Source organism: Bombus fervidus, chromosome 5, assembly GCF_041682495.2.
Source record: "Bombus fervidus isolate BK054 chromosome 5, iyBomFerv1, whole genome shotgun sequence".
NCBI classification, from domain to species: domain Eukaryota; kingdom Metazoa; phylum Arthropoda; class Insecta; order Hymenoptera; family Apidae; genus Bombus; species Bombus fervidus.
The window spans coordinates 8,972,123-8,999,473 of record NC_091521.1 but is presented as its reverse complement, the minus strand read 5'-3'; the positions used below and the strand labels follow the sequence as shown (position 1 = coordinate 8,999,473).

General features: G+C 34.5%; 1 protein-coding gene across 10 annotated transcripts in view; it reads left to right on the top strand.

Moving 5' to 3' along the window:
- Atg16 (Autophagy-related 16) overlaps positions 1-27,351 on the top strand; it is a 238,607-nt gene that overhangs the window by 80,567 nt on the left and 130,689 nt on the right. Inside the window, exon 9 of one of the 10 annotated variants that reach the window (XM_072003921.1) lies at positions 26,968-26,994. The exons of 7 other annotated variants lie outside the window; for them this stretch is intronic. In XM_072003921.1, coding sequence (XP_071860022.1) covers positions 26,968-26,979 — 12 coding nt within the window. In that variant the 3' untranslated portion in view covers positions 26,980-26,994. Of the gene's footprint in view, positions 1-682; positions 1,113-18,219; positions 18,339-26,967; positions 26,995-27,351 lie in introns of those variants that run through there. 2 more of the 10 variants (XM_072003917.1, XM_072003920.1) reach the window with 2 other exon arrangements.

The window sequence follows — 27,351 nt, the reverse complement described above, 5'->3', positions numbered from 1 at the left end:
CGATAAAGGGATGGAATCTAAGTAGAGATTTGTTTCATCCACTAAATGTTATTCGTTATATATTTTATATATTTTTCAATATCATTGTACCTTTAAATTTTCTATATCCCATATTTGTATGAAATTTTCTGAATCCTATTTTTGTACCTTTAAGTTTGCTACAAGTATATAAATATTCACAGTCTATTTATACTTTTCAACACAGGAAAAGCTTCAACGTAGAAAAATAATTCTACGATCTGAGGAATAGTCTCCTTAATCAATTCGATGCAGACATATGTTTTGCTAGATACCGTACTATGTATATCTCTCCTGTTTAACATTCACATTACCCATGCGTTCCACAATCAATCACGGCATATACATATTGCTGATTACGTGCGTAGCATAGTCTTGTACTGATGAGCCGCTCGCCATAAAGAGCTATCTACAGATCTGCACGAAGCTCTCTTCTTCCTATAATTATGTTTTGTATGACTTTTGTTAGCTAACTCTTTGTCGATTTTTCAATTCGTTTCTCTTCGAAACTTTTTCTCTATATATCTAATTATACACATAGTGAGGAACATGAAGCACGACTTAGTTTTAATAGTTAATGCCTTATCAATTGATTGTTTGTATAAATAACGTCTTTATGGCATTCCTTGAAATGCACGTTGACTGTGTGATTACTTGGTCGCAGACAACTGCATGCAAGCTCGTAAATCAAGAGCATCCTTTTGTGTATCGATTGACATAGGGCCAGCGAAATTCACTGGATTCGTATCCGCCGACGCGACGCAGCGAATCAAATACACGCGACAAGCTCGTTATCGTTCGTATGGTTACCGACCAGCACAAGAGTGTAAGAGAAGGAGGGACAAACTTATACACGACATAACAACATGACATTTGCGCATCGCGTTACTAACAACAGACATCAAAGCATTCGTATAACGCGTATCATTATGTGGACTTGTATGCGAGTGACGAACGATCGTCAAGGGTTAATGCTAACCCACCCTGTTATTAATTTAAGGCAGGATGAAACTAGCTACGTATGTATATGTATGTACCTATTTGATACCGTTGAAGCGAAAACTAGAGTAAATACAGTTTCAGTCTTGTAATACGATTAACATTCAATTTGTGTTTCCTATTTCATTTTACCACAAAGAAATTTCTATTAATTTCTTTTCCCCCGACTCTTTTTCTCTATAGTATTCCTTCTCTCACTTTTCATCCCCCTTTCGATGGATAGAACTGTTCAAGTTTGGAGGTCTTTGTGTTTACTATTCGAATCAGCGGATTATCTAGGCTGGCTGGTTTCTCCAGCATCACCGAGAATCGCGGTTATCTGCAGAGTGAAATTGATAGATTCGAGCTTTGCATTTGCACCGGGGCCATCCCATTTCCATATCCAAGTACCTACTTCCGCCTCTAACCTTCCCCTGGTTTCCTCGCAAACCGCTCGACTGGTAGTTCCGCGCTCTCTTGGTTAGCACGACAAGCCGAACATCACTCGAATCCTCGATGGAATCCCCGTGAAACTCCCTCTCGACCGCTTATCGCCTTCTCAAGCTTCGACGTCGTAAGGCTTCAGATATGAGCTGCATTGAGAGCAGATGCGGCTGATCCAGGCAACCTATATATGGAAGGTAAGGCGCCCCAACGCCTCCAACTTCCTGCCTCTGGCCGATTCACCGAAATCGCGATATCGAAGTGATTGAATTTCGTCGATGATCTTGGACGCATCGAGCGCGATCATGTTTGGATCCAGGGAAAGCCTATCACGTTCAAGCGTTCGCAATCTTGCCTCGCGTACGCCACCAATTAACGAGCAGAATCGAGTCGAATTATTGGAGCGTGTTGACGATCACTTTTTTCCCACCGTTTTCCCTATCTCCTTTTTTTGTGTGCTTTTCCGTACGCTTTTCGCCCGTCAAATTCCATTTCGAGCTCTCAGCCGGTAATGTGTTCTTTTAACGCTTTGATCGCCCCTGTCACCCGTGTACACGGTGATCTATTTTAATCTGTCAGCGGATTATCAATCGATGAAAAAACAAGATAAAATCGCGTTTGGAATATCCAGTTGATGATGGATTGGTTGCGTAGAGATGATTCCATTTCATCTGTGTTTATAAAGTATTTTTTACTAGGGCATGATAAAGTGTAATAAAGTAAAAATACGATTCGTTATATAAATTTGTTGCTGTAAAAAAGGAATATAAATATGAAAAGCAATTTTCAATAATGATTAAAAATTTTTTATGTAATCTTGTACAATCATTCTATAAATTCAGTACAAATCATGTTTCGATGTGCATGCTATAAGTATATGAATGCTTTATTGCAAACATTGTTAATTAACATCGTACGGAGTTCGTGAAAGTGTTAATAATCCAGGAACGTGTATTCAATTAGAATTATTTCAAAATTGAAATTATTTCATATAAAGCTATTGTGCATAATAGTATAATTAGAGTAAATTACAAGCTACGTTAAATAATGAGTTTGTTGAATGTATATATTGATTATAAGAAATATTGAAACATAATCTTAAGAAACCTGGACCCGTTAGATCCAAACATGCATATCTTCTGAAACTTGCTGATAAGTTGACGAAGATTTATGGAAGTAGAATGTACAATTATTATAACGAGCAATGTTTTCAAAACTCTGAAGGAAATTAGAAAGTTTAGCTCTAAAACGAAATATTAATACGATTATGGTAATATGACAACGTAGTGAACTTAAAAACTGCTTTTCTGTAAAAGATAGAAAATGTGATATATCATGTTCTTCCATCATAGTCTCCAAATTCTACCTTCCTCTATAATTAGATGATATACTCCAAACACGTAACACGTCATATAACACGTAGTACTTACGTATATACGCAATCCCCAACCGCGATAGTAAAACAAAAAGCCTATTACCCGGTAAAATTTCGTGGATGTTCATCCCCTATAGCTACAATATAGCTTAAGGGCCCATCGAAATCTCCGCTGTTCACCTCAGCACACACTCCATTTACACTCCATTCAGCTTTGTCTGTATTCGTCTTGACACGTGCGGTGATATGCTATTCGCAACACATAGTCGCTAAAATCAACAACCTGTGGATATTTGGCAATCTGCTTTGCACCAGCAGAGAGAGAAAGAGATAGAGAGGGGAAATGGTTGAAACGAGGAAGGTGGAACGAGATAAATTGAGAAGAGAAAGAGAGACAGTGAGGGAGAGAGAGAGAGAGAGAGAGAGAGAAACAGAGGAGGAAGCGAGAGAAGGGTGAGAAATGCATTGGTAAGGTGTCGAGAGGTGACGCGGGAAGGCAGGGAAACAGGAGGACAGTGGAGAAGTACTCTGTTGCTATCTCGAAAGCAGGTGCATGGTGAGCGCATGAGATATCGTTGAAAGCGATATGGCTGTATCTAGCTGGGAGGCTTCTTCGGGTTCCAAAAGCTTGGCGTCTCTGCACGCCTGAGATACCTGTATTTTACAAAATATGCTACGTGACGTAAGGTAGAGAATCCTCTTCTATGCGCATTACTTTATTTTCCACAGGGAACAATCATGATAGACGTTTATGGTGTTTGAAAAGACGTCTCGCCGAACATTCGATACGGCACGAACTGTGACGCGCATCAACGTTTCAATTCCCATGAACAAACAAGTGGGTATATCTCAGATTGAGTAACTTACTGTCCTGCTTTTTTCGAATTAAATGGTCTTCGGAGATTTCGACTACTTTCAAGGCAATATGACAACGCGAGAACGTAGTATGACGATGGTTGATTGAATAATTGAAGAAATTTTTATAAAATTTTATAGAATTTTAGATTATACATATAGAAATTATAAAACAATTTCAGTAGGAACGTGGCAAACATTTAACTACTTTTAAATTTGAAATAAAATATGATATATATACCTTAGGAGAAATTAAATATTTAAATATCGAATTTGTAGGGAAATACTGGTTTTTTTTTAAAGACAAACTGAAATTTTAGATTATAAATACCAATCGAACTTTTTATTCATATTTATTGTATAAATATCTTACTTATTTAAAATAAGCTTATTTAAACAAGCTTCTAATCGATAAATATATACATCTAAATATTCGTAGTGAGCTTCAAATTAATAGAAAATTATTTTAAATACATTTCTGAAATTTTTATCCACTTTCTTCTACAATCTAGCTTTTATATCAGATTTATGATTAAGTGGATACTAAAGCTAGTGACCTAGAAATAAAACATTCAACCCAGAGAGATAATTACTTGCATTCTTTTCATAATAATTGAGAATAATATTGTATGAAAATCATGTTCACTGTCAAGATATTTTTGTTTTATACAAATTGTAAATAAAATTTTTGTATTTATTTCTAGGATGTCCTTCGTAGTATTATATGATAAATAGCGGCTCGTATTTACTTACAGGCTGTTGTTCTACGTCTTTTTTGAAAGAAACCTTTTAAATAATTAGTCTACGAGTTTTAACAAATCATTAATCAAATAGCAATTAACAGGCAAGATCATCAATTAGATCCAGAAACTTTCCAGGCTTATAAGTAATTAGAACAAAAAGTTATTCGCGTTAAAAGTTCCTGACTTATTTAATCATTCAATTTATTCTTCCCTTAAATAAATCTAATTATCATAGGATTAATTTGCAAGTTTAATTCGGAAAACATTTAATGAGACCCGCATTTACAATATTTTACCCTTCGATCGCTTAAAAATTATGTCATACTAATTTAGGTCGTATATATTTAAGTTAATTATTAGCTTATTTAACTTCTAAAGTGGTTAATTACTTTCCTAAATATGTAAATTTGTTTCAGCCCAGAGTTACATTTTTCGCAAAACTTTCGTACAAGACAAAGTGAAGTTAATAAAATCCTCTAATTTCTGAAATTTTCAAAGAAATTAAACTTCCAAAATCATTGACCAAGAGTTAAAAGATCGTGAACAGCATAAATAGACGGAGTACTTTAACTTTTTCTCTTAAGAGGTTTAAGAGTGCTCCTTTGGGAAACAAAAGTTAGTTTCTGTGCCCAAAGCCACTTTACAAACATTTTCACACAGGAAATGTTTCTAAACCTTCCTTGTATCAGTATTCTTACGCTAGTAATTTTTATTTTTTAATTTCTTTATCTAGCATTTGAAACCTCAATGGAGCTTTATTTAATATTTAATCATCTTTATTTTTGCTATATTTAATTTCACTTATTTCTCAATATCGATAATATTAATATTCAGATAAGATTGCCTTTTGATGATTTGGATATTGTGCATTTAATTTTATTTTATAGATGTTCCCTAACCATTATTTAATAATCCATTATTTCAGAATCGTGTTAGACCTTCAATGATTTCCTGGGTATAGTGAATTAGCACTGTGAAATCGTAAGGGTTGAAATGGTCGTCGCGGGATTTGCGGTTTGTACGAACTACATACACCTTACACCAACTCCTTCGTCGTCGAAGGAACTCCCTTAAGGGTTGTTGAGGTGAAATGAATAATCCTCGTGAGCTTTCGAGATGTAACTATTCGTAGAACGCAGAGAGCAATACGTTAACATAACGATTCCGACATTTCATTATCGTTTCCTCCAAGTTCAATATATTCTTGCATTTATTACATCTTTTAGCAGAAGGGATCTTCTTCGATAAAAGAAAGCATGATTTCTAGACTAGTATTTATACAGACTTGTAACGAGTTAATTAAACGTCTAAAGTAGTATTTTCAGTTTACGTTTAATTTAAAAGATACTTAATTAAAATTTTCTGCTTTAACGATATTAAATAGTAGATATTCGTATAAGAGTAAAAAATAAATTCTGCTTGGGGAATCAATACATTACATTGTATTAAAACAAATTAGTTTATTTTTCAGTTTATATCCCGAGAATTTATAATACATAACAGATATATTGGTTAATATTACAAATGATTTCAAAATTAACTACTTTCTTTAAAAAAGAGAAAATGGTCTATACATTATTACATTTGTTTTTAATAGCGTGTGTGTATTCTTTAAAGTATCTTTGCTTTCAGCAAGACTATTTGACGTGCTTAACGTGACACGAAAAGTACATTTCGTTTTTAATTTGTAATGCAATTAAGTTGCAATGACAGAGATTTTATATGCTATGACTTGATTAATTGCATAAAAGCTTGAAGAAAAAATATTCATTACTCGTAAATCCTTCTATAAGGATTCTCGTTCATTATATTTCACGATAAAACAGCGCTTTAGGAAACATTAAAGAATTATGCTATTGAGAATCGATACGATATCGATATTCTTTCCTGATATTTTATGGTCGTTGCGAATGTGTTTAATGAATAAAGAATTTAATAAAATCGGCTGCATAAAATCAACGTTGAATATAATCTTGGCATAGAACTTTTTCTAGAAGTTGTTTAAGAATTACTTGGGAAGTAATGGTGGTAGAACTAATATGTCAATGTTGTGGGTATTGATCTTTCCATACTTGAGATTAATGCCTTGAGAGGGAAGCAACTTTTTCTCCTAAATTTACCATATGAAATGAGATTTGAAGTTTTCTTAGCGCAATATATGAAAAGCTCCCAATCTATGCTGTTACTATGCTCAGTTATTAGCTCTTTATTATTTCTAATCTATTATTCACTTATCGCATCGGCTGTTATTATAATCAATAATTCAAAGAACGTTTTTTTTTTTAAATTTGAATCGAAACATTATAATCTTTATTTTCTTTGAGAATTTCTGTAATATTCCTTACGACAGTTTAACACGTTGCAGACTAGATTTTATTGCTGTCCGTAAAATATTTATAACTACTTTTCACTTATCATTTATTTTTAACTATCAATATCAATTGAAAAATCGCCCATTTGATATCAAATTCTTCCTCGTTTATTTTGTAGGTGGGTATTGTAATCATAATATTATTCTTTCAAATTGTGAATTTTATAGTCATCTTTATAAACAGCCGCACTGATATTATCACTTTTTATTTCCTATAGTCTATGAATATTTTGGTAATATTTTTGAATATCGTCTGTGTCACAAAATATGAAATATTCATGAACATTAGGATTATGTTTATCATCGTTTTAGCATAAAACGATACAGATTAATGATTCTTAGCCGTTATTTCGAAACATAGCTATGTTTCCGTTGCATGCCAATGTTTTGTATCGTGCTGTTTTGTCCAATAACACACGATAATCTCCATTTTAGTCCAGGGTGGTTACTTTATCGTTCAATAAAATTCATCTGATAAACGCATTCAGTTCCGTTTAAAAACATGAGAATTATATCGCATTTCTACAAATAATGCAATAAAAATAAATATTGCTTCTCGGTTTTAGATGTTTCAAATGAGATACAGGAGTAAACAAAAAATTAAAAGATCCATTATGTAGTAAATATATATTCTATATGTACACTGTCGAATATGTATTATATTTATTTTGCTAAGAATATTAAACAGCAACTTTATTTACAACAATTTTTACGTATAGTATAACTCGTTACATTGTATCGATTTTTAGTAATAAACACAGGATGGTTGATGTGTCAATATCTTTTAAACCAAACGAGATATCGATAAACCGCTCTAATGGAGATTTTATCGTAACACGAACCACATAATATGTGGCTTCTAAAATAAGATAATTAAATTTTAAATAAAATAATCTGTCGAATCTCAGAGGTAGTTTAATATTCATACGCGCAACTATATATAGGTATATATGTATAAAACAACAGTCCTTCTAGTATTTTACCGGAACAATTTTTTCATGACTATAAAAATAGACGTGAAGCGTTCCAATAAAAAAATTCAAATTGGCCTTGAAATCGGAAAAACTTCCGAATGTCAACCGTAAAAGTTCTAAAATGTACACTGTATCTATGGTTTTTCGGTATTTCGCTTTATTTAAAGTGTAGCATGGATCATAAATTGAGGACTTCTCAATATATATGTACGTAACTTTATCGATTTTGCGTTAACACGGACAGCAGGTTTTACGAAGGGACGAAATAAAACTCTGTTTTTATGTGTAAGAATATTTGCAAACGGAGAGATACGTTTTATTATAATAGATTTAAGATACTAATTCAATAATATAGGTTGCTAAAAAAACAGTATAGTTCGGTAAAATTTAGATATTTAGAATTGTTACATCATACACAAATTTATCCTGAATAAACAAGAAGAATATTTCCATTTAAAAGAAATAATTCAACTATAAAATGCACATGCATCGTGGTGCTTGGAAGAAGAGGTATGACTTGTTCTAGATGCTCACCGTATACATATATAGCTTTCTGAATAAGAAATTCGACAAAAATATCGATACAATTACTATTACTCGTCGACTAATCACACTATTATCTCTTTTAATTTTATACGAAGCACAAAATTTACGATACCACTTATACTTGATACCGCAAAACGCGTAAATACACGCGATTAAATTGTAATCAAACGTTACGTTTCAATATAGTATGCTTCCACTATTAAACACACCAGCGACGCTCACTATCCACTTACTTTTTTCTCCACAAGAGACTCCAATGAAATTCTAATAATAGCAGCGAGTGTTCGACACGAAGGTAGGTGAATGTATAATTTGCCGATCGAACGAGAGGAAGAAACGAGAAGAGATTGCGGTGGCGCAAGAGAATGCTAATTAACGGGAGCGTTGGTGGTTTCACGTATGTGGCACATATGCTAGATTGTTCGAATTACAACAGACACTCGATCGTTCTAGATTCACAGGGCAACAGTGGAGCTGGAGCTGTGCCGGTGGCGGCAGCTTTCTTTCTTCTTTTCCTTCGCGAAGCGAACGTGCCACACATTCCCTGAACCGACGCTTTCACTTCTAATTGGATAAAAGAACGAGACGCTCTTTGCTCGCGCAAGATGGATTTTCTTAGCCGGAGACATTCCGGTGCTATTACCCGCGCCACGTGGTCGTTTTACGTTCCTAGGAAGCCGCTCGACAAAAAATCGCGGTCGGTATCTCTGAAAAAAGGGAGGGAGAAAAAGAGGGGAAAAAAAGGAGAGTAAACGAAGACGACTAGGCTTAAATTATGGCGCACCCCTTTTCCTTTGGTTCCGTGAACACACGGGCCGTTCGCACGGGACCGAAGGATTAAGCTGATTTATCGCGGTAATAACGATAAGTGTTCGAAGACAACGCTTTTCTCGGCACCGACGACTGCCACCAACGTAATTACCTCACGAACAGCTGTACGGATCGCGGCTGGGTTTTCAAACTGTGCCACCACCTTGCTCGATCTCTCCTGCGAGAATGTCACGCGAAATTGGCATCATTATCGCCGGTTTATCGCTATCGTTGTTGCTTGGATGCGACGAAAGCATTTTCTCCGCGGGGCTGGAAAACCGTTTAAAGGGAATTTAGAACGAATACCCCTCGTTGAATCTTTAGGGCGGAACGGAGTAATCAGGGGTTAAGAATCGTTTCTTAGGCAGACAATGGCGATCTGTTAAAGTTCTCCAGCGGAGTAGAACATTCTGCGGATTCGGGAATTTTTGAGGTTCACCTTTTATTTTACGTTTGTGCTGCAATCAGAGGGAGATTTGGAGATCGTAGAACAGATAATATATTTCACTTCGAATCAATATTCTACTTGTGTATGCATTGTTAGAAGAAGATTATTTTAGAATACGACAATTGCTAAGAATATGTATTTAGAAGATTGATTATTCGATAGTCACAGCTAATATGTCAATTTATTTCATTTGCTGTACAACTTTAACTATGGAAGATTACAAGAGAAAAACATATTTTTATAGAAAAGCAATTTTGAAATTCAATACGTTATTAATCAATCTCATGTTATCAATATGTCTCTTTTTATCTGATTTTTCAATCTTTGGATTTAACAAATCTTCTTCCCAATTATGTTTAGATATCTAACAATTATATTTTTCCCCTGCGATCCTTAAACGTTTGTTATGTTCTAATGTGACATATGCCAAATTTAATTGAAATGCGAAATTGTTAATTGACAGTAGTGTTAAATACTATTACTCCATTTGACACACTCTAGTGACGCGAATTTCATTAGAATTGAAACGTCTAGGGAAAACAATTTGGCCTCTGCTGCACATTTACAACCGCATTTTGCGGCCTGGCGAGCACAAAACGAGACGAGAAAAAATCTCGCATTCACCGGGACGCATTATCCGTGGAACGAAGTCAGACGAATTCGAGGCAGCGTGAGAGCTATTCAAAAATTTTTTTCACAGTGTCGCCTTAACTTTCAGCGATCTAGGCGGTGTGGCGGCTGAAATTTGCGCCCCGTTTGCATTCGTGTTTGTCATCTGTGGTTTGCACACGGCGTGGTCGGATTTCTCTCTGTCGGGAGAAAGAGGCAAAAAGGGAATAGCGGAGGGGCCGCTGTAAAAGCGAAAGGGGAGTCTGGCTTGGCTAAAGGAACGACAGAAAAATACAGAGAAAAATCGCGAGCATCACGCGAAATTCACGACGTCGCGACTGTCCGTTGCTTTGCCCTCGGATGCACGTGAAACCAACACGCCTTTTCGCCCCTTTAAACGCGTAAATTACACCAACGTTCAAAAGTACCTCAACATTTGCTTACTTTTATATAACACATGTATTTTAATTATAAAATTACTGACAAGTTGACTGATTTTTTTTTCTTGTGTTAAAGGTCGTGTTAAATGTTATTTTTAGTTATTTATTCATCGTGAATTTGTACATACACTTTGGTCAAGCTTCAGTAGTGTTATTACAAAACAAGTAGAAAGCATTGAAGTATAACAACTTGAAATAATCGGACGGTGGTGTACATGCGAACAACTGTGTCGATGAATGTGAAATTATAACACTCTCACCTATCCTCAAGGTCTCTGGATTTCCTATTACTTTTTTAACAATCGGAGGTAAAAATGTAACGTGTTGCATAACGCGCGTGTACCGTACGAGCAGAACACAATTTTTTCGGCCGAAAGTAAGTCAGTAACTATGTCGGTATACGGTGTTTTCGCTTCCTATGACGACGTCGTCATTTCGGAAACTTGAGTTTGAAAATCTGGTGAATATGCAGATCCTCTGGCAAATGTGTTTCGGTTTTCCATTTCAGGCGATGGAGTGTATGCATCGTATTTGCATAGGAGCGTGTAAATTATTTTCGAAAGTACGGATATACATCGCATCAAGAAGCGTATAATAATGATCGTTTCGTCTTTGTGATATATCGTACAATGAAGCTAAAGAAATAGAGTGTATAATTGCCATAAAGCTATGAATAGTATTCTGTTTCTTTTAGCTTAAGTGTTAAACGATTTTTTGTATTTTCTTAGCATAAAGGTAGAGTGTCTGCGAATAAGTTTAATGCCTTCCGACATTTTATAAATGTTATATCCTACAAATTAATTATTTTTATTATAATTATAGTAAATAAGAATTACTAGAAGCAAAATTCTCAAAAATATATTATAATGATTAAAATGACTAAAAAGCAAGAATAGCTAGTAATATATCGTTTATATATAGATACTATTTTTTATTCGCCAATAGATCTTTACAAGCATAGTTTTTCTTCACAAATACGATATTCATACATAATATACCCGTAAATCGAACCGCTATAAAGGCACTAAAAACACGCTCACAGCGTGACTTAGAAACTTTACTGCATGTATAGGGAGAAGACATATTATTCACGTGGTATTTCTCAGGGATTGTAATCTTCTTGTGATTTTAAAGCAACTTCTCGCATCGCCGATGTGAAACTGTCACGAGATACCCTGTAGTTTGCGGGTTTATTGCTCATACGTTGACTACATATCTAGGAAAACACGCGATCTCTAGTCTAACACTTTGAGTTTAATACACTTACTAACGTCAACGTGTGTTGCTTTTGCCAACGTAGAAAAGCAAAATGAAGTAAAAAGGGAAAGAAGAAAATAAGAAGGTAAGAAAGAGGGAGGAACTGATGCTTTCATTGAATCGGGTAGGTATCTTTTTTTTATGTTTCTGTGTGCCGACGCAAGGGATAAATAGGAAAAGCCACGCCGTGCCGTCTTGAATCACTAAACGTACTCTTACGGTATTGGAATTTCTTTAAAACAGCGTTTCATTGAACGCGGTAGTGCGGATTCTTTTCAAGGCTGCGAGCACCACGAGCAAAATCTGTGAACGTCACGAAATGAAGATCAGCACGCGTCAAAAGGGAGTCTATCGGTGTAACGCTTAGATCATGAAATTCATTGGTTAACCATACAGCTGTGTACGTCTAGAAACAAAATTCTTATAGTAAAACGTGAAAATTCCAATAGGCAGATGAAAATTAAAATACGTTATCAGAGATCAAAATTTGAACAAGCGCAATAGATGCCTATTATGTTCGCTCTATTTGATTCAAATCCTCGAGACTTTTAGAGTGACAGGAAACTTTAAGACCGTCTTAAAGAGGAAAAATAAGAATATGGTGAGAACTTACGGCGATAGCGTTGGGTTTAATTCATGTAACCGGCTTATAACTTGTGGGATTTACTATCTTTATTATCAGGAACTCATTATGAATTATTGAACATTTTAAATGAATTTTTAATTGTCTGTAGTGACTTATCATTGTAATAGTATCTATACTATTACAATTTAGTTTTTCATTAACATTCAAGTACGTAATTCCCCATAATTATTAGAATTCTTTTCTTTCTAATGTAAGTAACTTTAACCTGTATGAAGAGGTTATTTTACACTACTTTAGACATTATACATCGTCAAAGAAGTTAGAGTTACAATACATTATCTTCTTATACTACTAGCAAAGTTATAATCTCTAAGAAACTTTCAACTTTTGTAGTTCTTTGATTAATTTAGTTTCGTTCACCATCAAATCGACTGTGTTTAATTTCAATACGTATACTGAATACGAAGTTCTAACGGCACATATTTCTCCATTTCTCCATTTTTACATATAAATTGCTCGCAATTGCGGACTTGATAGTGGATCGTAGAGCTGGACTTTCCTCATTACCATTTTCGTTTCAGGAAATATTTAGTATCTGTTCTACCGAACATTTAACTCGCACGCAATCTGTCGCTGTAGTATCTTTATTTTTATTCGGAAGAAAGACTATTTCGGCTTGATAAATAAATAGACAAGAGAACAAAAGAAAGAGAAAGGAGGGACAAAAAATAGCGTACCTTTCCAAAACACGTCGGTGGATGAGGATTTACATTCGAACCACGTAAATGCTCGAAAACCTTTGTACTATAATCCCGCACGCGCTATGGATAACGGTTGTGGGGATGGGGAAATGGTAGAGGGGACAAGGTTCAACGAGAAGCCGAATCGATTCGCGGCCATCGACAACTTCCGGTCTGTCGATCGGAAAACGAAACGGGTCGTTCTTCACGTACCATGGTTTTCGTCCAGAAATTGTCACTCTGACCTCTTTTTATGAGAATCAACTTGCTATATCCATATCGCATAGCGCTCATTCTTTTCTTCTGATAGCTGAACGGTTCTCTCTTTTATCGATGTATCATCGAAGCAAATGTAAATTATGTATCTGTTTACTTTATGCATTGGTTTGTATTGGATTCAATGATTTATATTAATAGGTGATGTTAGATAAATTTATTTAAGCGAATACTTTTTCCAAAGTGATTTTCAGCACATTTTTTTTAAATATGAATGATAAATGAAGAAGACGTGTTATTTAATAACTATAGTGCTATTTTAATAATGTTTACACTATGAAGAATATATTTCTCTGTACTTAGCGTTGTCACTGGAGATACGTAGATATACATAGCTATGTTTATTGTGATAGTTGGTAGGTGTTAGTATATTACAATTAATTTTGAAAATTTGAAATATGATGTTTTATGTATACCATATAAATTTGAAATAGTTATATTTCATATGCCATTTTTCAGTAGAATATAGTTAAACATTTCGCGGAGTGTTTCCTTTTAATTACGATTTTATCGAATGTCTGTAATAATTAAGTCTCAACAAATTTTTGTCGCGCGTTATATAATATCTCGAACAAACAAAAATGTATATTTAAAAGAGTATATACCACAACGCATATACTTTAAAACAGCTTTTAATTTTAACCTGAATTTGCATTTTACAGCGATATTCATATAATTTTCAAAGTGATGATCCAACGTATTTTACACGTATTAATTTCCACACGAAACCATATTCAAAGCACGTAATCGAGTCGTATGAATAAATTAAGTGGCATAAATGAAATAAAGCATTAAACGAGTAAATTATATGACGTTAAATGAAAACTAAACGGGGTACGTAATCGATAAACGTATAATTTGAGACGCGTTTCTATCTCAATCATATATACACTTAAATACACCCAAATATTTTCTACATATCATTTGCAAGACACAGTCGTATGCCTCTCATAAACCGATGCTCGAACGGTGGAAAGATTTTTTTGATCACGAAATACGTGATAACTCAATTAACGGGGGAACAGTACGAAGGAACGTTCAACGGCAAGTAAATTATAGCGACGCATTGGAAGTGGCGTTGAATATTGATATTCGAATTATAAGTCGGCAGATATTCACCGTCTCGTGTTTCGAACATTTAGTTCCATCCGAGTGATTCGTGGCAGGACGACTTGCTAGCTTGGGAACCACATCTGCACACATCCATCCGGATTACATATAAAGTGCATGGTATATATGTTATGTACATACGTGTGTGTGGAAGTTGTGCAGTTACATTCGATGGAGTGTTAAAGTTTAAGGGACGATATTCATCCTGATAGCAATTCGCGCGTTCTGGACCGGAAGCTCTCGCTTTCTCCCGGTGCTGGCCGACCTTCCGGGGCCACGACAGCTGAAATTAATTTCAGCCGATTCAATTAAAGCTCGGACGGCGAGCCTTCCGCAAAATTCGAGACGAAGTAGAGGGAGCGATACGTTGGACACTTAACTGGAATCAGAGGAAAAGCAAAGCTCCAGAAAGCTTCCTCGATCGATTTCCCTCGGTTCTCGGTTTCTCGCGGTACGCGCGGATGTACAAACACGTTTGCTCGCTTTGCAATCCTCCACGGGCGGGGCTCGATATTCTTTTCAATTAAATTTGTGCCAGAACACTCCCCCTTTTCTTTTGCTTCGTTTTACATTCACTTCTTGCGTGTAATTAAATCTTCTTTCCATTAGTGACGAAATTACACAGATCTTTGAATATACCAAATTTAATTGTACTCATCCGGTTATGTTTATGGGTTTCATTTGCGATCTGTTTTTCTTCCTTTCTTTTTCTCCTTTTTTTTTTGAAAGTAAGAAAGTGTGTAATTGAGGACGCAGGATTGGTTCTTTGCTGGCAAAAGTGGCAAATAATTTCGTTGGATGCAATCACCTGGGGAAATGGGATTTTTATCTTCGAACGTTTTCTTTACTGATTACCCTGGATAGGAAAACAACACGCATACATTCGGTTTTTGTTTCTTCGAGTCCGTAATGTTTACAGAGAATTGTTTCTCTTGACCGTTCCGTTTATTTCCTAAATGCTACGCAAATTGGTTTAGCTGTTATAGTACTATTTTTATTATACAACGTAGCCTTCTCTGGTAATATTTTCTCATCGTGTAATTTGAAAATATTTCAAATCTATTAATATACTTCATATGCTTGTAGTATAGAAAATATATATGTAAATCTTCGTTTAGAAAGATTACATTTTTCCATTTTTCTAGTCTATACACTATTTAAAAGAAAATAAGTTAGTAACTCAAGAACAGAAGCAATTAGTGAATAAAAATAAATACATGAACCTGCATGTAACTTTATCCTAAAGTTGATCTTGTAGTTCCAGAAGTGGCTCTTTAATTAAAATTTTGACAGAAACATTTTTAGTATAGAGATTATTCCTGTGGAACATTTCGGTATAATGCACGTGGTAGGAAGGATAAATTTCAAAGAATAACGAAAGCATTTTTTTCTCGGTTCATTACATATGTGGTGCATTTCCCCCTTCCATATGAATTTAACATCATTTTACTGTTATCTTGAAAGTGGCGGTCACGCTGCAGTCATTTCGCCTTAAAATAATCGCTTTTCTATTTAAGTTCTTTTACTTTTAGTGTTTTTCCCTGCACGCGCCGATAAAAGTGAAAGAAATGCCGTAGTTGTTGCTTTTTTATTTATTATTGTGCATTATTTATTATAGTACACCTACATGGTATTTTTCTTGTTAATTCTACATGTCAAGTGCACCTTCTCCAATTTCCAAAATTTTAATATTGTATATTATATCCTAAAAATTGCAAATTCCAAATTTTAGATAACTGTTTATAAATTAATCTTTTCAGTTAAGATTTTATAATTAAAAGCCAAAAACGGATGAGTAAAAATTTAAAATACAATAATGTGTATGATATTTTCTATCCTGTGGGGTAAAATTGCAAAAAAAGAGGTTTCGTTTTATCATTAAATTCAGCAGTTTATTCACACTTCCACATTATATTTTTGTTATTTCATGTTGACTGAAATATGAGAAACCCATGAAATACGGTTTTGATTACACAATTAGTTTATAAATTAAAAAGTTATTGTTCTAGTACAGGATTCACCTGATTGTGTGTAGTACAATTTATATACATGTACGAAAGTTAAATTTATCAAACATAGTAACAATATTTCTATATACACACGTATAAATTTTCTACCCATGTATTGATAGAATGGAAACTCTTTAAATACTATTTCAGCTTGGGTATATTTATTCGTTATAGAACAAAGAAAAGCACGTAACATCGCGTTAATGAATGATCATTTTTTGCGAACCGACCGTGTTTCGTTTTGTTCAGTCACGTAAATGAAAAATTCCACGCTCCTGAATACTTGTCGTCGCACAAAATTTTCTGTATTCGTTTATATTCTCGATATATCGCGAGGCAAAATTACAGATTCTGTCATTACTTTCCAAACAGTATTCAACGGTTCGCTGATTTGATGCGCTTCCCAATTTTAATTGCGTTCGCCAACTGAGTCCGGGGAGTACAGAAACGAATGTAAATGTGTCCGGCGTGAACTTCAATCGAACTTGGCGGTGATCGTGTTAAACCCGTATAATTTTTTAATTGATTTAAATTTGAAAGATACGCGAAAACTCTGCGTTTGCACTCAATTATTTCGTAACAAGAGTTCATCGACTGATCTTTAAATTATATTACTAGCATTAAATCGTAAAAAGCATTATGAAAATAATACGAATAATATTTTCATAATAACATTTATTAAAATCTCTCTCTTTCTTTCTCTCTCGAGGAAGAATAATAATAAAGATTTCATTTGTTTTATAAGTCGATTTTTTAAAAACGTTTTACATTGAATTATGGCATTATTATGTAAGACATATTGGACAACAAATTATCGGTCTTCCTTACATTTTTATTTGCTTACGATCGTCTCAAGCAACAATTCTTCTAAGCCATAACATAAAACACAGACTCGTTTTATTGTTTCCTCGTCAATATGTTTTCCGTGCGCAGTATTACGAGCAGCGTGTTGGACTCGCAATCTTAAAGTTTTATTTACAACCATCTTTATTACCTTGTTGACAGTGATTAAGGTAACAATCTGCTTTCTTTAAGTTCAAGGACTTCTGTTTTCGTTCGTATTATTTCATTAAATTCCACACTAAATATCTTTGCTGTTGTAAATTATATCATAAATTGCTAAATGCTGTGTTCAAAACAACTTCATATATTTGAAAATTTTTGTAATCTAACTCTTTTACTTATAGAATGACATAGTAAGCAGACTACGGATGTGTCTAACCAAATTTATATTTCTCTAACAAAAAAGAGAAATGGAACCTAAGCAACGGTTAATTTCACCCTTTAAATTCTATAACCATCACTTTACATTAATGCCATATATTATTATAAATTTATATTTTCCATAAATACATCGACAACCGCAGACTAATAACGAAATATTCAAATAATACAAATGTAATCATTCATACATCTCTCAGCCTTTCAAATATGAATGTTTTCATGATTACGATTAATCAACATCGAGTCCCAATCGATATTAATCGTACGAGTTACGATTACATTTTCCAAGCTTGTCTCGCATCGCGTACTATGGCAAATGAAAAACTAGCTTCCTTTTCATAGAGTGGAATAAACAGGAGCGTGTGTAGCGCGATCGCCTCGAAATGTAACGAACTCTTTGTTCCAGGAGAAAATCCTTACGGGTCGGTGGAGTAAATTGTTCCGATGGGCAACCGGCACGGCGCGGTTCGAAGGCTTCTCTAAATACAAGGAGCGACGATAAACGTTTTCCGCGACGCGTCCCACCGGTTACGTGTTTTCCCTCAAAAACACAGGAATATAAATTCCATGCGCGCCAGTTTGCGAAGTCCAGCGTTGCAATGCGCATGCTATCCGCACCCATATTGATTTGCTCTCTCTCCGCGAATACGGACAGAAGTTTAAAGAGTATTCTAACCTGGGCCGTGTGTACACACACGTAAGTGTGTGTATCCTCGAGCTTCTCCTCTTGCCTCTGGCCGCACTTTTACCGGCCGTGACGTGCGCGGATGTGCGTCGAGCAATTTACGCCTACTCGGAGCGCCGCTGCTAATTCGGTCTACTTCCACAGGCTCTTTTTATTTCGCGCCCTACTGAAGACCGTCGAGCGCTGCCTGAAAATTAGAGGAGCGTTATATCGCGTGCTTTCCCGCCCCCTTACGTATATCTTGCTGCCGGATTTTAGTCCCAGATTTCAATTAAGAATGTTCTACCCATTCTCTGTGTATTCGATCGCCTCGAGAAAAGTAATTTAGGATAAAAGAAAGTCGCGTAACATGACTAGGTCTCGCGCTTGTCTTGGACACGTTAAAGTATTCTCATTAATGTTGACCAGATTATTGTGGCTATACGTAATATTATCTTGTATTTAGTTTTTCAATTCAAAGAATATCATATTAATATAGATATGATTAGTATTAATTAATAGGAAAGAAATTTATTCCATGGTACCGGTACCAGATCGTACACGGAAAAATGGTATTAGATAGAATAAAGGAGTGTAATTCCGAATTACATATGTCATTCATTTTATTCTGTAGAATTAATACGGACAAATTTTCATTTATTTTAACAAAATTTTCATCTTTAAAATTACATATACGAGCAAAATATTTATTACGTTTCCGAACATAATTTGTATGGTAGTGTTTTAAATATTTACGCTTGCTGTGCAAATTTATATTTTTATATCTACCACATTATGATTTTTCAATCCTTTTTAAGCCTGTTTGTAATAATCATGATATCAATATAAAAGCTTCATTATTAAAATTTCTGTAATAGCTAAATAACACAAAAAACACGAGTTAAATATTCTGAATTTCTATTTATTTTGTTTATTCGAATAATAGCAAGCTATGCTTTATTCAAAGAGCTAAGGTCCAATAATTAATAGTTTAAACGATTGTTGTTAAGATATTGCATAGTATATAGCACAGGAAATGGTTACAGTGAGAAAAGATTGCTTGGGCAAAATGATCCTCTACGATGACTTCGTTTAGCTGATTTAAATCTTTTAATCTCCTTGTCTAGTATAATTAACGGGATGGTATTTAATTAATTAATCCAGATATAAGAGAATAATTAGCAAGTCCTATATAGAGGATTTACATTCAGGTAAGGAACGATTATTTATAACCCCATATGCTCGTACTATTTCAGTGTTTTATTTCTTAATATATATTTTCAACGATATCGTTTATTTGTTATTTATAAACGAGCAAAATTATTTAATATTATATGAACTTATTATTTAAGTCACCATATAAAATGGAGCTATATCCTGTCTTATATGAATTAATTGATATAATTTTTCATTTTATATAAAAAATTATTAAAGTATTCATGTATTTAATTGTAGGATCTCACTTGTATCTGACACTCTATATTCTACTTTTGAAATGGGAAAAACGAAATGCTTTTACAGCGAACAGCACAATAAAATTAGTATTTCTTTTACGCACGGAAATTAACTTAATAACAGAACATTTATATTCCCTCTTTGTAGTCTCAATTAAGAAAACGTGTGCTTGGGTTTCGAGATAAGTCAGCAAAGATCTATTTTCGTTCCATCTCGTCGACGAGATTAGAGCCAGATTTTTCTTTCGGACTGTTGTCCTTTAATTTGCGAGAAACGTAAAATATCATCAGTTCGGATTACATAAGTTCGCAGCGAGTTTCAACCGTCACCATTCAAGGAGTACCCGCTGTAGAGAACTCGCTGAAATTGTTCTTTATTCTCCCATCGAGATTTTTTTCTTATATCATGCAGTTTGTTATCGTTTAATGGAGACGACATAATCGCGTTTGCATAACAGATCCCTTCTGCGAGTTTCACTTGCATTAACCATCCGATAAATTAGGAAAATTTCACTAACATTTGCCGAATGTTTTTAATTTTTGGTTTTTATTATCCTTAAACACTGTGACTAGTTTCGAGCGTAACTTTCGGTATTACACTTTAGATACATATACAAATTCACATCGTTATGGATACATATAAACAAAAATTTGTTCCATCTAATAAACATTATGCATTTTTGTATATTATGTCTATTCTTGGATCTTTAGATTCCCCATAAATATATAAAAATCGACAGTCTATTCATTAGTGATCGGTTGTTTTCGTCAAGAATTAACAAAATATATTTATGGAAACTTCAAAGGTGCAAAAATAGATACAATGCACATAATACCCAAAAATGTATAATATATCTGAAGTATTTATTATGATATTTAATGGATGAAACAAACCTTAATTGGGTTCCATTTTTTTAGTTTTATTCATAAAAGATGTAAAATATGATATTACATAAATGCAAATTATAAATTATAAAAATATAAATTTATTCTAAATAAATGTGTTCTGAGCTGAAGATGGATGTATTAATCATCGTAGAAATCAAATAAAAAGATCGTGATATCTCATTTCGTTCGGGCTGACTAGTCAGTACCTAATCTACCTTGGCAAGGCGCTCTCTGTAATTGAACGGTTTGCGGTAATAAGAAGACAGTTCCGACATTTAATTGTATTCAAGAAGAGAAAGAAAGGTATAAGTTTCATATTCAAAAGTTCAAAAGTTTATTACTACTAATATTAATTAACTATAGATTTATAGCGCGTTGATTGATTTTGGGCTATTATTTATTAGTTTACCAGAAAGTGCAGTATTACTACTACCTTTTTATTACAGCAGTTCTTTCAGTTCTAGATATTGTCGCTTTTGTTGACAAATACAAATATGACTCCGTTGCTACCATAGTACATTAATCTTTGGATCTTTTCCATAGATAATCGCATTGTTTATCTATGAATTTATTTTTCATTTTCGCGGTCAGTCCCACAGCGACAGTTTTGAAACTTGATAGAGAGCGATCGGTCGCGATCGAGGGAAGAGTAAAAATAAAAATATCTACGGAGGGAAGTGAGAGGCAAGCGTATTGAGCGTTCGGTAGCAGGTAGGAAGTGAAGTTTTGAAATGTTTTCCCTATCGGTGGACGTTTTATAAGGAAAGTTTTCGCGGTGGTGCCCTGTGGGGAAAGTTTATCATTTAGGACAAAGGTTTGCGTCGGGTGGCGACTTTCTCGGCAGGAGGAGGGACGGTGAAGGCAGAGAACTAGAAGGGTCGAACTGAAACGTCACCAGCCACCTCAGTTTAAAGGGTGAAAAAGCAAAAACCTAAGTAGTAAAATGAAGTTAGAGAGAAAATGAAAATGGGATATGTGGATAGATAGTTGCATGAATATGAGTTACTCAGAAACAAGTTAGTTATGTAGAATATCACTTTTTACAAATTTCTACATTCATTCATTTTCTATATTTTGTTGAATTTCACCAATGCATCCAAGTATTTATAAATGTTCATACATTTATAAGAAAGTTTGAAGATCTAAAAACATACAGAATACACATAATACATAAAATATCCAAAGTAAAGTACTTGTTATAATGTTCAGCATGCAAAACAAATCTCGATCGAGATTCTATTTTTTTTCTTTAATAATATCCATCTCTTTATTATTTCACTTTTTCACTCCATCTTTTGAATAAGGACAAAGAATTGCATAAAAATTTGCACTCTGCTCATGAACATAGAGTAAAGAAATAAATGTATGAACGAATAAATAGGTAAATATCTATAAAGAAAGAGAGAGAGAGAGAGAGAGAGAGAGAGAGAGATGTTGAAATATCGATGCACGATCTAAAAATCTTGTAGTAAGATGGAAAGTCGTCCGCCCCTTGTCTCTTTAAGGTTAGACGTGGTCGTAGTCTTCCGAAAAAGTCTTTTAGGGGTGGACTGACTGAATGGGGATGAGGAGGCGGCAGGTCGTTACCAAAGGACTGCTATTCTTGCCAGCTGTATTTAAAGGAAAATTGTCCGTACGAACGTTCCCCAACCAACGTTCTTCGACCGTGGAGTTCCTGAGCGAGCGAAATGCGGTGACTCGAGGAATCTTCCGGAACAGACCTGCCCGCAGAAGGGTTTCTTTCGCGAGTATACGGTAATACAGGTCACACACAGCTCGTACGTAGTTACACGGACTTTCCAGCACACTCTGGAATCGACTTCCAAACGGAGTCTTCTTCCTCAACCTATATTTCTTCTTCTATGTGGTACTTCTGAAACTCTGTGTCGACCTTTAAACCACTCCTCTGAGCGAACTGATGCTGCGGCATCGCGATCCCAAGAATACATCGTGCGAGAATAATCCCTCCGTCGAGTTGCTTTTGCGCCTCCATTGTAATTCGCCCGGGCTCGCGTTTAGGCGTGCCTTTTTACCTTACGACTTTATCTCCAACTGCTCCCATACAGAAACCAAGACGCTGACTTTTTCCAGACAGAGATCTTCCAGAGGATGATCTCAAGTGAGCAACCGATGATGTTGGGAAAAGGGTTTTAGGGTGGTATAAACTGTAGTTTGGGTGGTTGATGGTAGTTTCCTTTTTTACTTGTGCATTGTTTTAAGATGTTTTATTTAATGAATAGCTGGATGAATTGGACAAGATGGATGAAATTAGAAATTTGTAATTTCATAAAGAAGGAATTCGAAATATCAAATCGACCATTAAGTTTTCAAAATTATTTTTTAGTTTTTCACACCGGCAGAAAAATTAATATATCAATTGGATTCTTATTCGACTCATATACTCATTATCTTAATTTGCAATTTAGATATAAATTTAATAATACACAAATTTTCTACGATTGAACAATGGGTTCAATGGTAACATATGATAGAAGAAGAAATATAAGCTTTTAGTCACATATTTTACAAAAACTTATACTGTTGTAACTTCGTTAAATTTCTATAATGAATTATATAAATTGGCCACATTAGTCTGTGTTAATTGTAGCGTTAGCATCGCGTGTGAAACGAAGCTTACAGCCACTCGTAGAAGTTCACAAGGCTATTCACAATCCTGTTTGGAGCGTACAATCGTTACAAATGAGCTGTCTATGATCATTTTCTATCGGTTTTCATTGGCTTCGTTTTATTTTCTCGGTACAAAGCAACCTCAGAAAACATAATTCTCTCGTCGGCGCAGTTTACTTCGTCATCCAACTGGGACTATTGCCGGCGTTCTTTTCGTCGAGTCGGGTTTCAGCGTGAAATATCGATCCCCTTAGGGTTGCTTCACGCTCCATGCGTGAAAGTAAATTACGTAAAAGTAAAAAATGTTTTGTTTCCCTTTCGTTCGAAATGTGCGTATGTGAATGGCTCCCTCCTGTCTTCGAAACCAGATAAATGATTCTATAGGGTGTCGTGCGTTCTTTTTTTTTCTCGCACGTGTATGTACCAAAAAAGGGAGAATGGAATGGAAGAAAGAGCAATTTTAACCCCTACCTGTCGCAATGTGGCTCCTCGTCGTTCTATTTATAACAGTGAACTGTATATTGACAGTTAGGTTCTGAACCTCGTGCGAAAGTATTGCGATAATTTATATTGTTCATACTCAATACTTCTATACGTTACATATACATACACTATGCTCAAAATATCTGGGAATATCTATAGTATTATTATATCGATTGAAAAGTTTTATTTTGCTTCTATATTTACAATTTTGTTTGCGAGTTTCCGTAAATTGGTAGTTTAAACGTATACATTAACTGTAATTTGTAAATTATAAGATAGCAATATATATTAATAATAATATATTAATAATTTAGACAATCATTAAGTGATATAATCTAAACTAAATAACAAGTACTGCATCAAAATTAGAATTGCAAAAAATTATGCATGACATGGCCAAGAAGAGTACAGGAAATGAAACAAGATTCTTATAAAATTTACTAGATATTATTATAAGTAATTTAACCTACTATGACCCTTTGTTTCTGTTTTATTAATCTGTTCAAGTTTTCAGCGATATATTTAATATTATCCAAATTTTTATAAGTTATTCTCCTTTATTAATACCACTTCTGTACATATTTGTTTAACTTTATCAATATATTTTCACGGTACAATTTTTGAGTATTTTTGAATGGTCAAAAAATTACGCGATAGAATGGACAAACGATTATAGGAAAACACGAGTGGGTTGACAGTGAGAAATGTATCACGCGGAATTCGGAATTGGACGATGGTTCTTATTTGAAATTCTATGTATCAGGTACAAGGAATGATCCGCGCCGAAATGCTTTCGCGAGAAAGATCTTTTATCCTTTACATTCCATTACCCATCCTTTGGTCCGTGTTGCTGGAAATTAATTCGTTTGTGGGCACGATTCAATTTAATCCGAGAAACGAGCAGCTTAATAGAATGAGCCGCGGTTGTCTAAGGTTCTGACTCGACCGATTCCTCTACCTCTCCTTGCTGCTTGGCGGACAATAAAGGATGATAATGCTTGTATGCATGAACGCCAAGCACAGCTTCGTTTTAATTCCTCAAGGGATACGAATTATTAATCACAATCCCACTACACCGGCCAATTTGTCAGAAGCTGCATTCTTGTCGATGCTTACGTTATCGCATTGAAGCACGCCGTCGATATATTTCGTCTCATTTGATTCTTACGGATGAATAGTGAAGCATTCACTCATTCGTGAAAAAAAAATCGACGAATTGGTTTGAAAAACAGACTGTGTAAGATATAGCTTCAAAGTTTGGAATCAATTTTTAATATTCACGGTTTATGAAAGAAAGATTGTTTCTGTTCGATTAACTTGTTAAGGGTTGGGTTAAGGATCGAATTTTCAAAATATTTTAATTCTTGCCAGCAAACTGAGTTGTTTATTTTCAAGCTGAATATCTTTACAATTCTAGAGTCTAAGAAGATGTGAAAAATTCTAGATTACTTATTAACGTCTTTATGATATTATACATTCGTTTGCTGAGGTAAATGTTTGAAACTTTTTCCAGCAAAACAAAAATTTGAAATAAGATATTCAAGATTTAAATTTTATTTGAATTAGAAGTTTGAGTTAATATAAACTAATAATTAATGTAATCTAACTGCTTCGCAATGATTATACTAATTTAAAGTCCAATTTAAACGCTCAAAAATTCACTCATACTTTTCCCAATAAAGAGTATGGATTCTCTATTCATCAAATAAATGATTTCGGACATTCAAGCGGTAATATATTAGTGAATTAATCCATATAAATAATTTGATCTGAGTAAGAATATTTTGAAAGATCGACCCGAAATCATTTTCGTAAATCAAAAATCTTTTCGAACATACAAAACGAATTTCTCGAACACGCTTGTCGTCGATCGTTAATTCAATTTTATTTGGAATTTCGTCGGAACGAGCAGTTCATACCGTAATTCTTCGTAATCGCTGTAATAACATTGTTTTCCAGGATTATATATCATTGACAGCGCATTACCGCAAAACTGTTGTTAATGAAAGGCGAATAAAATGATTACTGCACATATAATAGTAGGCAATATTTCAATTTGAATATTTTACGTTTATGCAGTGATGTAATATAATAAAAATAATAAGTGTAACAATTTCAGATTAAATAACGGTTTACATTATTTATAAAACACACTTGGCACAGATTAAGAGTTATTGAAAAAAATACATTATATTACAATATTTGATATTAAAAGGGAATACTGTAAGGAATAAGATGTTACAATATATATTAAAATTAGAAATTTACTATTCGATTTTTGATAACATAAACATAGAGTTTTCCAATATACGTACATAATTTTAAACTATATACATTATAGAAGTTTGTTTTCTAAATGTTTTTTACTCTTTCTCTATTTTATTGGAATGAGAAGATTTATATTTTTCTACATCGATGTTTTTAATTATAAATCAAAATTTCAGACACTAATTTTCATTTTCTATGCCTAAAATATTCAAAGTACTGTGAATTATCAATACTTCATTAAAGAGTTATATCTATTTATACGTAAAATATTATATCTTTAAACAATTATATTTTCCAAATAGATATTTCCGCAATTGTATCCTACATTATTACCCAAAATTATTCACCGTACGAAAGAAGAAAAAGAGTCATTGATCGTATTGGCGATGCAGTCTCCAACTATCGAGCGAGCAATTTGGACGATTCCTTTTGGGAAGTGAAGGATTGCTACAAATATTCAATTTCATACACGTTGTCTTATGACGGCGAACCGATACAAAGGAGAAGATCCTTCTATCTGTACCGTTTTCAAACGCGTTTGACGAACACTGATATTGGCAGGTATGAAATAAACATCGTGAAGGCACAGTCTCGGCTGCCGAGTGAAGCCGGAGGAGAAATACAGCAAAATATCCAATCTGCGAAGGGATCTGTGCGTTATGGTCCATCGATTTTGTTATCCAAACATGGCGTCTCTCTTTCTCTCGGCCCGCGTTCCAACGCGCGCGCGATGGAACACTTTAAGAACGAAGGTCCCGTTTTATTTCAGGCACGTACATAACTGGTCCTGGTTATTGTGCTGCTACGGGAAAGTGCCTTTTTCAAGTGAAACAGACGGATACCTCGGTTCCTCCCTATTGCTGGCCACCGCGTCCTCTTTCTATTCCCCGGCCTGGTTGATGAAAGGGATGGAAACCTGGAAAAAACGGAAGATGCTCTCGTGCATGAAAAAAGTAAACTATTTTTCTCCGTTCATGTTTTCTCTTGCTTTTCTCTGCTTTCGTGTTTCTTGTCTCCGTTTCATTTTTTCTTCTTCGTCTGTTCGCTTTTCTCTTGCTTCACTCGATGAGCATATGCTAGATGTTGGAAGTTTTAATGCAGCTTTAAACGATGGATATTTCAAGGATTAATCAAAGAAAGCTACAATTTCCCG